This window comes from Plecotus auritus (assembly GCF_963455305.1).
Source record: "Plecotus auritus genome assembly, chromosome: 8".
In the NCBI taxonomy this organism is placed as follows: Eukaryota; Metazoa; Chordata; class Mammalia; order Chiroptera; family Vespertilionidae; genus Plecotus; species Plecotus auritus.
The window spans coordinates 143824008-143836862 of record NC_137782.1 but is presented as its reverse complement, the minus strand read 5'-3'; the positions used below and the strand labels follow the sequence as shown (position 1 = coordinate 143836862).

The following is a 12855-nucleotide window of genomic DNA, read 5'->3' as shown; positions in this document are numbered from 1 at the left end:
GCTCGATGCTCTAACCACTGGGAAAACACTGGGCAGGTGTTGAACACTTATTATATTTAAATATAGATTAAAAATAAGGCATTTACCTGATCATATTCTTAAAAAATATTTTTAGGTGTAGTTTGAAGTGAGCTGTTATCCTGGTTTCTTTCTTAATTTGTGGAGACTATTATCCATATAAGTAAAGTAAAAGCCCAAATACAATGCACATTATCACTCCAGTCAGAAATCATCTCTAGTATAAAAAGTTGGGCAATAACATCCAAATTGGGTCCTTATTTTTTTTTTTAAGTAGCCATTTTATTTCAGCATGAAACCATAGTAAGTATTAAACAGAGCAATCCTTCCAGGGTGTCTGGACACACATTACCTTGTTATGGAAATAACTAGGGGTTCTGTTCTCTTCCTGTCATTTAGCGAAGGTATGTGAAGCAGATACTCTACATGAACACTAAATGAATAAGATTTCAGGTTTCAGACCCAGCAGCTGTCAGACAGCTGCCACGTTTTGTGTGTCTCTGTGGGGCCATATCCTGTGCTTTACATACACCAAGTTCAACCCCATGATAACCCTGAGAGGTTAAGTAATTTGCCCACATCCACATCGCCTGTATTGTCAGGGTAAGAATGCAGATCTGGGCTTCTCTCCAAGGTGCACATTCTATGTCCTACTTGGCTTTGCCTCTATATAAGCACCGAGTGTACTGATTTTCAGATGATATATATTTTTTTCAGTCCATAATCATCACTCATGGATTCAGTGTTTGAAAATTTTTTTCAGTAAAAATGCCATTCAACTGATGGCTTGTTTCAAATTCATGACTGTATCCGTTTGTATATTGGTACAATGCATTACGCAATGAAGCTACTAAAGATAAGGCTTTGAAAGGAAATTATTAATGTGCAAATACCACACAAACACTAAACAACATTATGCCCTGATATAAAGGGAAATGGAATTTAAGCAAAATGAACATAAAATCTAGGAGGAGGAAAAACAAATTTCCTTAGTTGGGAAATTTTTATTTAATAAAAGGATGCTAGTAAAAGAATGAAAAGTCTTTAATTGTATTGAAATCTGTGCCTAGGATTTATATATTCTCCCTGACATCTTCCTTCCCAAAGCTTTCACTGTGTTATTTGATTTATGTTCACAATATTCCTGAGTTATTCCTTAGCAGGGATTTTTATTTCTGTCCAACAGGTGGGAATTTGAGGCCCACAGAGGTTTTGAGATGTTCAAATAAGCAGTAGAAATTCCGAGACTAGAATTCAGTGCTCTAAAGTAGTTGGTGTGCTGATGAAAGCATCATGAGTTCAGATGAATAGTTATCTTTAGATTTTAAAAGCTTAGTTCATTGCACCTGTAATAGAACAGTAATGAGATATCTTCTGACCTCCTTTTAAAAAAGGGTTTTGGTCAAATCCTAAACAGGGGCTTTATTATAATATTTCATAGATTTTGTTTTTAGCAATGTAGTTTCTTCAAATGAAAACTTTCCTTTAAGAAGATGAGAAATTATTAATAGATTGTATTTAATTTTCAGTGTGTTAAATGGATATCTCTTGGTAGTAGGGTTTAAATACATGGTAGACAAAGATTGATTTTTATGTACCTTTTTTATTTTGTTGAATCTCACTAGAGGATCTTTTTTTCCATTGATTTTTAGAGTGGAAGGGAGGGGAGGATGGAGAGAAGGAGGGGGAGAGAGACATCGATTGGTTGCCTCCAATGCATGCCCTGAACTGGGAATCAAAACCGAAACCCTTTGGTGTGCAGGCCAACACTCTAACCACTGAACACACCAGCCAGGACTGATTATTATGTACCTTTAAATTGTAGGAAATGTCTTCTCAGTCAACAGCACATTGTAGGTCCTAAGTTAGACCAGGAGCTTTGCTGTAAATTTGGAGTCTGATCTGTCAAGATGCATGAGGCCATGAAAAGACAAATAATTCCAAAGAGTGATCACCATGATTCTCAAAGTCCACATTTTGCAGATGTCAGAATCCTCGAGATTTTTTGCTTTAGAAGAAATTATAATTTTATTTATACCTATAATAGTTTTCTTTATTTATTAAAAATTAATACCATATTTTCAGGATATAAATTACTTAAACATAATATCAAATTAAGAAAAAAATTATTTTAACCCCCAATAATTTAAAAGATATGTTAGTTTTGTTTATTAGAAGAGAGATCGTATGTTCTCAATTTTGTTTATCTTTTCAAAAAACCAACTTTTAGTTTTGTTAACCTTTTCTATTGGCTTCCTAGTCTCTATTTCATTTATTTCTGCTCTAATCTTTATTATTTCCCTCCCTCTTCAACTTTGGGCTTAGTTGGTTCTTTTTTCTAGTTCCTTAAGGTATGATGTTAGGTTGTTTGAGATCTTTTCCTTGTTTTAAATGTTTGCATTTATATCTACAAGCTTTCTTCTTAGGATTGATTTTACAACACCCCAAAAGTTTTGGAATGTTATTTCAATTTTTATTTGTCTCAAGATGTTTTTTTATTTCCCTTTTGATTTCTTCTCTTATCCATTGGTTGTTCAAATGTATTGGTTGTTCAAATGTATTGTTTAATTTCCACATATTTGTGCATTTTCCAGCTTTCCTTCTGTTATTGGTTTATAGTTTCATACCATAGTGTTAGAAAAGATACTTGATATAATTTCTACTTGAATTTGTGGAGATTGCTTTTATTCCCTAACATATGATCTGTCCTGGAAAATGTCTCATGTGCACTTGAGAAGAATGTGTATTCTGCTGCTGTTGGATGGAATGTTCTATGTATGTCTGTTGGATTGTCTGATTTCTGGTGTTCACGTCTCCTGTTCCGTTACTGATTCTTTGGCTGATCTACCCATTGTTGAGAGTGGAGTATTACAGCCCTAACTAATACCGTATTATGTTTATTTCTTCTTTCAATTCTCTTAGAATGTGTTTTATATGTTTAGGTGCATAAATATTTATAATTGTTAATCTTGACCCCTTTATCATTATATAATGAGCTTCTTTGTCTCTTGTGACCATTTTAAGCCTCATGTTCTCAAAAATATGATTCCTACAATTAAAGACTTCCTGAGAAGGTCAAGATACTGTTTTTGAAACCTGAAGAAAGGAGCCTCAGTTAAATGTATTTGTTTGCTTTAAGGTTTACAAAGAAGATCTACCTCAGCTAAAGCAACAAAGTAAAGAGAAAAACCATGCAGTGCCCTTCCTCAAACGAGAAAAGGCTCCCGAGGACAGCCTGAAACTCCAGTTCATACACGGGTGGGTGGCCTGTCACCAGCCTCAGCATCAGGCGAAGGATGTCCCCCTTCTCTGTGCTTTCCCACCTCAGGCAGGCTCTTCTCTCCAGTTTGCACTTACCTGTGATTACTATTTTAATCATTAGTCTGCGCCCAGTTTTCTCAGTTGGTGTTCTGTGGCCATCACAATGTGTGTGTCTAGATTTTCTTATACTTTATATACTTCCATGATGCATATATTACTGCACCTCATGGTTATTTTACTTCATTCTCTCCACCATCTCTGGTTTCTTTGTTCCCATAACTCCTGCTCTATTTTGCTTGGCTCCAAGTAGGACAATGTGTTCTTCAAAAAACATATGGCCAAATCATTTCCAAGTTTGAGAATTATATATAACCTTCCAAACTTTAAGTTGAAATCCAAAAATTTTCAGCAAAACTGTCAATGGTTGTGAGGAATATAACATCTAGTGTTTTATAAATGCATCCCTCATTTAAATGGAACCAATGGAGCTTATGAAAATATTGTAAAAAATGATTTTAATAAGATAGAATTTGATTCCCACCATCATCAATTTAAAAAATATGTGAACAAGTGTTTCTGTGAAAGGACATTTTCTATCATTCATATTTCTCCTTGAACTCAGATTTTCTTTCTACTTCTCCTACAAAATTTTACCCTATCGTAATATGTTTTATGCTTGTAAATCTTTTATTGTACCCTATCATACCTTCTGCTATAGGTTCAAAAATATCTACAGGTTCAATTTTTTTTATTGATTTTTAGAGAGAGAAAGGGAGAGGGTGAGAGAGCTAAACATGGATTGGCTACTCCCTACACGTGAGGAATCGAGCCTGCAACCCAGGCATGTGCCCTGACCAGGAACTGAACTGGCAACCTTTTGGTGTATGGGATAATGCCCAACCAATTGAGCCACACTGGCCTGGGCAGTTTGATTTAAACTTAATTCCCAGAAACCGGGGACTCTTGAGTATGGTATCCACTGAGCACTTGCACTGTGGCTAGTCTCAGTTGAGATGTGCTGTATGTGTAAAATGCACACCAGATTTCAAAGATTTAAGATGAAAAAAGTAATATACCTTGTTAAAATGTTTTATATTGATTACATGTAGACATAATATTTTAGACATATTTGGTTAAATGTTCTCAAAATAAATTTCATCTATTTTAATATTTTTAACATCAGAAAATTTTAAGTGACCTGTGTGACTCACATAACATTTCTATTGCACAATGCCTCTCTAAATGTTAATTTTTTTTTCTAGTTTGAATTATCACAATTAGTAGTACACATAGATTATGAAAATATTGTAAAAATGATTTTAATAAGTTGGATTTTTTTCAATGAGTTCAGGTATGTAGTCATATATGCATACTTACTACTGGAGTATGACAGAGTGTAGCATTAAGTCTATTTCGGTTTTTCATTTTTTAATATATGTGAGCATTGAGAAAACTTATTCACATAAATAAGTCAGAATGGGAGCAGTTTTATCATAGCTACATTACTCAATTCTTTAAACTCCTCTTGACTTACAGGCCAAAAATGTATATTGTGATTTTGATATATCACATAAAATGTCATCTAATGATCTGATTAAATCTCACTTTAACTTATTAAAAGCAAATAAATTGGAAATCACTTAACTTGCAAAAGGACTTCTCACCTAGTCCTTGGAGTTGTTCACTTTCAACATCCACACTTGTATTGTACATTGTCCCTTTGTGTTGGTGTCCCTGGAAGCTTTGACATTCCAGGGTAATACACCATCGTAAGGGTCCAGATGGACCAGAGGAATGACTTCCTAAAGTGGGAGGAAGGTAACTGTGAAAGGGGAGGTGGGAAAGGAAAGCCTGCATCTTGCCTGCCACAGGTGTGTTGTCAGACTGGTCAGTTTTGAGAAAGAGCATATACAGTAGCCGAGGATCTGGAAACAGATTCTGTTAAAATGACCCGTGCCCATTTTCCCCTCAGAAAGCCATCCCAGGCCCTCAGAAGTCCTCATTCCCCAAACATTGTAGTTAAGCAACTATGCATCCACCTAGGTTTCTACTTGTGCATGTCCCTACGCCAGCTTTACCTTCTGACAACTGCTGCTCCGTTCATTCACTGCTTATTCAAATGCTGTGCCTTTCTTGGACCCGTGCTTCAGATACAGAGGCTACGACTGTAGGAACAATCTATTCTACACGCAAGCTGGAGAAGTGGTCTACCACATCGCTGCGGTTGCTGTCGTGTACAACAGGCAGCAGCACGCCCAGCGGCTGTACCTGGGGCACGATGATGACATTCTCAGCCTGACCATCCATCCAGTGAAGGACTACGTGGCCACTGGGCAGGTATATACCTCTCCTCTGAGACGGGTCTAGCCAAAGAGAGGGAGGGCTTAATTTTGAATCCACTTTATATATTAGAATTTCAAGAAACACTTGGTAGAAATAAGCCTGAGGCAGGAAGCTGAAGATGTAGTAAATGCTAGATTATTTCATGATGGTGGGAAAATCAGCCAATACCTTCTAACACTGTTGGGAAGCCTCCAAGAGATTATCACCTTAACATGAATTATCTGTGAATAGAATGAACTGAAACAAATAATGTAAGTTTCATGAATGTGCAGTCTTAATATACTTTCCTTATCACTATGTACTTGGTACCTAATATATCCTAGGTGCTCAATACTCAGTGAATGTTTATAGAATGAACCATCTTTTCATACTACTATAACATCTGGTGATTTTTTAAAAACTTAGTCATATGAATTTTGGCTTATTTTATATTTTTGCATTTCAAAGAAAATAGTTGCATGTCAAGTCTCAGAATAGTTGTCTCCTGTTAACCTTTGACCTTCATGCAAAAGTTTTTTGAATTTTATCTGAACCATTTTGGAATGTCTAAACTTTGGATTGAGTCTATAATTGAAAAGCTACTAAAAAAACAAAACCCTGTGTTCAGTCATTTTGTGTGGGGAAAGGAAAGGGATTGAGTTGCTTAGTAAACATAGCATCTGTTAAACTCACATTTATTACCTTGCTGGTAAAGTAGTAATACTGTCAACAGTATTTTCAGTTTTGTACTCTTTTCTTCCAGTGAACAGATTACATTTTTGTTCAGTTTTGTCGTGGGCTTTTAACTAAAGGTTAACTGATTCTTAGTAGTTTCTAAGTGGATTCCAAGAAAAACTTTTGCATGAAGGTCAAAAGTTAACAGGAGACAACTATTCTGAGACTTGACATGCAACTATTTCTGCAGCATTTGACTACAGAACAGAATCATTCTTATTATAATTTATGAGCAATTAACACACTCATCCTGCTATTGAAGGTTGGAAGAGATGCTGCCATTCATGTGTGGGACACGCAAACTCTGAAGTGTTTGTCACTATTGAAAGGACAGCATCAGAGAGGAGTGTGTGCACTCGATTTTTCAGGTAAGCCCGTTTTCCACTGGTCATTGACAAACAGTTCTACATTTATTTTGAGGATTTTTTTTCTTTTTCTAACAACCCCTTATTTAGTTGAGTTCTATTGGTATATCAGCTCCCAGTCTTAGGCTGGAAATCAGATATGTTAATACCTCATAAAGAAATGTGGCTTTTAGATTACACGTCCTTTCCTCGTCTGCCTCATTTCCTCTCTCCCAAGTCGTTACCCCAAGCTCGCACTGTGTTCTGCATTTGCTTGAGCGATTTGAAATCCAGAGCAGCTGTTGCTGTTGAAAGACTTGGTTGCAAATGTCTGGCAGTGACTCAGACCATCAATTTTAACTCTCCAATAAGGGGGAGCCCAGCACTAGCGGTTTAAACCGTAAAGAACTAGAGCAAGGGCTGCGAATTCTTGGCAGAGGGCCACTTGACAACATGGGTTTTGGAAATATATTTCACATTGAAATATCGAACTGAGGTTCCATCTTTTTAATTTAAAGTTTGAACACAGTACTATAAAAATACCAACTGATGGCTATAATTTTCATTCGAATGAGGCCGTTTCCTTAAACTAGAATTGGAGACTGAGGACCTATTGCAAAAGGTGTTTTTACCCAGAAAATTTGAATAATTCCAATGGTAGAAATTAGATCAATAGAAAAAAATTCTTAATTTTTCTACGGAAAACGGATTCTATAATTTATTTCTCCCATTAAATGTTTACTATATGCAACTTGTATAATATTGGTCATTAAGTTCCATGACTGCACAACCCATTTCTCTCTTGTGTCCCTCACTCTCTGCTCTCCTTGTTCAAACCCTCTTCTCATCTGTGCCATGGTAGTCCTGCTGGTCTCTGATTCCCATTGGCACTTCCTCTAGTCCATACTGCACACTTCTGGAGTCTTCTGGAAGCACAGGTGTATCGCCACCACATGGGCTCCCCTTGATTGTCTGAGTCAGGGCTGATCACTTGGCGGGACATTCATGGCCTTCCAAGATCTGGTCAGCCTTCCTCTGCAGTGTTTTCACCCACTAACCCATTCATGCCCCTTTATATCCACCTAACTGTGAAACTAAATGCACCCTTGTTCTTTTTGCCTGGGTTCCTTTGCTCATGCTGTCGCTATGTGGCCATTCAAGTCCTACCATCCTTTAAGACCAAGCTGAAAGTTTTCTCCTCCATTCTTCCTGGGAGAAATAATGTACCCCTTCTTCTGCATCCCTTAACGCATTTGTCATTGCTCTTAGAGTCCATGTGGTACAGTAGTTATTAATGTTGACATCTTCTATGCCCTTCACATATTGTAAGCCACTTGGGCAGCACAGCTCATCTCTGTTTGCCACTGAACATATGTAGTGTTATGGACACAAAAGCTACTAAAAAAATGTGAGAATAGCCTTAGCTGGTTATGATCAATAGATAGAGTGTCGGCCTGCAGCCTGAAGGGTCCCAGGTTCAATTCCTGTCAAGAGCACATGCACAAGTTGCAGGCTCGATCCCCAGTAGGGGGCGTGCAGCAGGCAGCCATATCAATAATTATCTCTCATCATTGATGTGTCTCTCTCTCCCGCTCCCTCTCCCTTCCTTTCTAAAATCAATAAATATATATATTTAAAAATGTGAGGATAAATGAATGAGTAAACAAATAAGGTTTTGTTTAATATACTTTTTTTTTTTACTTTCACTATTACTATTGGAACTTCATATTTTCACCATGTTGGGGTGAAAGTTATCTTTATTCTCTAACCAATAACATGGTGCAGCTCGGGGTGTTTTTTAATGACATGCACATTCTCACATACTTTAAATTACAAATGTGAGTTGTTAAATCGATATTACAATCATACTTTCTGTGGTTATTGGATTAGTAAAAATCAAAGCTAAGCAGTTTGCATCTGAGGTAGAGAAGGCATGAGTATTGAGGAAAAGAGAACTTCTTGGCATATCACCTGCTAGGTGAAAGTGCAGATAACACACCCAATAAACGGATACAAAGTCTTAAACTTCCACAGGTTTGATGGACATACAGTTTTATAATAGGTGTGCCACCTGTCCTTGACAAAGCAGTAAAATCTAAAGGAATCCCTAATTTGAGTTCAAATATAGTTCTACTCCAAATACTTACTTCTGTATTTTTCATAGTTCCACTTCTCAATGGCCAAATTTCCCTTTTTCTAAAATTAAGTTTGCTAGCAGGTATATATGTGTATACTTAATATAAAAATAATATTAAGTATGCTCTAAAAGAGTGGTAAGATACCCCATTAAAGTAGCAAAAATAAATAAAAATAATAAAACCTAAATGTGGACTAGTTTATAAAGAATCTAATATATTCATATTTTGGCAGCATTGAAAATTAACTTAATAATTCTAGCAAACAATTTGGCACCATATAATAAAAGCTATAATTCAAAATGACAAGTATGTAGACTATGTGCATTTCATACATATTTCTATGTACCAAGTAAAAGAAAAATAGAACTCAAAATAGCACCTATTCACTGATTGCATCTGAAAATGTATGTGTGTGTATTAGCATATAAACAGAGTAGCAAGAAATTTAGAATAATATAAATAGAATTTAACCATCATTAGATTTTTTTCCATAGAATTGATTGTTTCTTTTTAATTTAGAAGAATCAAAAGAACTAACTCATGTTATTTAAATACCATTAGAGAAAGGAATTAGAGGAATGTTGATCAAATACATTAATTAATTGAGATGAGTGAGTAAGCTGGTACCCAGTAACTTGGTCTCTGAATTTCTAAGAGCTCACATCTCTTCCAGGCTTAGTAGTTTTATAGAAAAAGGATCAAGAAATGATCTTGGAGCCATGGCTAGTTTGGCTCAGTGGATAGAGTGTTGGCCTGCGGACTGAAGGGTCCTGGGTTCGATTCTAGTTGAGGGCACATGCCCAGTGGGGGCGTGTGGGAGGCAGCCGATCAATGATTCTCTCTCATTGATGTTTCTGACTCTCTCCCTCTCCCTTCCTCTCTGAAATCAATAAAAATGATAGAAAGAAAGAAATGATCTTGGAAATCTTTCCCTCATGAGGCAGCCCTGCAGATCTTTGGGGGAGTGGGCGAGTGGCGGGGGAGAGAAACCAGATACTCTAGGGAGAGGTTGAGAAGCTGATTCTCTCACTGCTTCCAATTCTCATCTTGGGCAAATAAAGAAATCCCTAGATATGAAATATATCCTGCATTAAAAGTATAATTTCAGTGTTAACAATACAGTCTCTATTTCCCAGGTAACAGTCACTGGGAAAGAGCCCATTTATTCAGCAATGGTGTTATTTTTGATTGTGCAAAATGAGGTTTTTGTCTTGGAGTTTAAGGAAACCAGTTGGTAGTTTTAGAATGCACTGATATGAAGGACTATTCAGGAAGAACATTCACTAGTGTCTCTTGTGCTTGATCTGTCACCTTGAGTAGTTACATGAAGATGAATTGTGGGGGTTGATTGACCTTTGTGGTCTCGATGGCACCTCCTGAAGGTGTGAGCTGAGGCCTCTTTGGTTTAATTTTATTGCTGGTACTTTGGGTAACAATACAACTTTAGTCTTTGACTCCTGCACCACTTTACAGGCCAAGAATGGAGGCCCAGAGAAAAAGTCAAACAGTGGCAGATCCAGCCCTAGAACCCAGGTCTCCTGGCTGATGGGTTGTCTGGGTGGGGAGTGCTCCCTCCTCAGTCCTCTTGCCTTCTGCCCCTGCCTTCCACCAAGGCGGGTGTAAACTTTGGGCCTGAGCATCATGCTTGGAGTTCACCTAGAATAGCCTTGACTCACACAGTTACCTCAAAAGGAGCAACTATACCTTCCTTTTGAAAACTGATAGAAAAGTCAATATCCTAAGAGAGGAGATTAGATTCCCTGCTTAACCATGTAGACAGGGCACCCACATTATTGTCAGCTCGTTGGTGGCCCCATCTGTGTGTCCCAGTACCTCACATCCACCTGTCTTGTGCAAATCAGCTCATTTTGGGAGGTGATGTGGAAACATACTGATAGCACATTTCTCTTATTAGAGGAAAAATTGTCACGGAAGTACAAAATAGGCAAATGATGTGAAAACTAAACAAAAAATGCCTGTTACGCATAAGGATTTAGATTAATCTACTCTTGCCACTGTTCCAAAGCAAACAAAAATAAGACATTTTTAATCAAAAACATTTCTTACGACATAATCCATAACTCTAAATTATGTAAACAAGAAGGATTGCTTCACTTAATTGAGCAACTCTTTCTCTTTGTGAGTTTATCATCACTGATGAGGGAAAACAGCCGTCTTTGTTTCTGTGCTTCCACATGAATAGAAAACCAGCTTAGAAAGAGAAACTTTCAGCCCCATAACTATTTTCTAAACTAAATATCCTCATATTTTTAAAACCTTCATTGAATAATACTGATGTTCCACAAGGGCACCTCTAAGACTAATTTGATTTCATTGTGTTGAATTCTGGAAAAGAAAAACACCATGCATTTTTTATGAGCTTCAAGTACAGGGACCAACTTGTAATTGTCTGAATAAAAATTTTCTCTTTCCAATTTGCCCTTTACTGTTGACATTAAGTGCCTTAGAATTATTTCTGGACTTTGTCACAAAATATCCATAATTAATACATACTGTGACTGGAAAGATTTGAAAGAGCATTATCTAGGCTCTAAAAATATGGCTGAAAATAAACCCAAAACTAGTCAAGGAACAATGGATTTTCAAAGCTAAGTCCAGCTCTGTGGGGGAGAATGAAAACTGGGAAGAAACTGAAAGGTAGCCAAATTTATATTTCCAAAGTATGTAGTATGCTGAAATAGCCGAAACCTTCACAACTCAAGAAAAGTCACTATTCATGGGATGTAAAGTGCAGCATAGGGAATATAGTTAACTAGAGGCCTGGTGCACAACATCATGCACTGGTGTGTGTGTGTGGGCGGGTTGTCCCTCAGCCTGGCCTGTGCCCTCTCACAGTCCGAGACCCCTCAGGGGGATGTCTGACTGTGGGGAGTGGGCCTAAGCCGGCAGTCAGACATCCCCCTGAAGGGTCCTTAGCACTGCCACAGAGGCTAGAGAGGCTCCCACCACCGCCACTGCACTCGCCAGCCCTGAGCCCAGCTTCATAGGGACCGGTCATTCTGCCGTCCAGTCCATTTGCATATTAGCCTTTTATTATATAGGATAATATTGTAATAACTATGTATGGGGCCAGGTGGGTACTGGAAATATCAGGGGGACACTTTGTAAAGAATATGATTGTCTAACCCAGGGGTCCTCAAACTTTTTAAACAGGGGGCCAGTTCACTGTCCCTCAGACTGTTGGAGGGCCGGACTATAGTTTAAAAAAAACAACTATGAACAAATTCCTATGCACACTGCAGGCCTGGGACGAGTCGGCTGCTAAGCAGCGGCACCTGGCGGGCCGGATAAATGTCCTCGTATTATGCCATACATCTAAAACTAATACAAAGGGAAGGTAGGGGAGGGTGGGGGTAAAGGGGAGAGATCAACCAAAGGACTTGTGTGCATGCATATAAGCCTAACCAGTGGTCACAGACAACAGAGGGGTGGGGGCATGTGTGGGGAGGGGTTTGGGATGGGAATGGGGAGATGAGGACAAATATGTGATACCTTAATAAAGAAATTTAAAAAAGAAAAAAAAATGACCAAGTCTTGGGTTAAAAACAACAAAGAGTTGGTTTGGATAGACGAGAGAAAATTCTGATATAGACTTGTGAGTAAGTTTTTAAGCTCGCACTTCGAATTCATTTCTGGGCTGGGAGAGGTGGAAGGAGAAAGTCTAGAAAAGATTTCACAGGGCCAGACCTCAGAGTTCAGCCTGAATAGCCAGCATCACAGCCTGTCATCAGAGTAGAAGTTAGTAACAAGGAGCTATATCGTTGTCCTTCTTAGTTCCATCTGATGAAGTTAATATAGCTAGAATTGTTATTGAATATATCCTAAATGCCATGCAAAAAAATTTTTTTAATTGAAATTTAAAAAAAAAGGAAAAGTCACTCTCATAAAAGAAGAGGTAGAGTGTTGAGGCACCTCCACTTTTGGACTGTGTCTTCCATTGCTACTCATAGTCACAATAGCCTTCTAGGGATAGGAAAGTGTCATAACGGTGAGGACAAGCTGATAGGGACTTGCAG

General features: G+C 37.8%; 1 protein-coding gene across 1 annotated transcript in view; it reads left to right on the top strand.

Moving 5' to 3' along the window:
• EML6 (EMAP like 6) overlaps positions 1 to 12855 on the top strand; it is a gene marked incomplete at its 5' end in the record, with an annotated part of 220528 nt that overhangs the window by 123395 nt on the left and 84278 nt on the right. The window contains 3 exons of the mRNA XM_080685637.1: positions 3121 to 3276; positions 5430 to 5616; positions 6599 to 6704. Of these exons, the coding sequence (XP_080541763.1) occupies positions 3121 to 3276; positions 5430 to 5616; positions 6599 to 6704 (449 nt within the window). The remainder of the gene's footprint in view (positions 1 to 3120; positions 3277 to 5429; positions 5617 to 6598; positions 6705 to 12855) is intronic.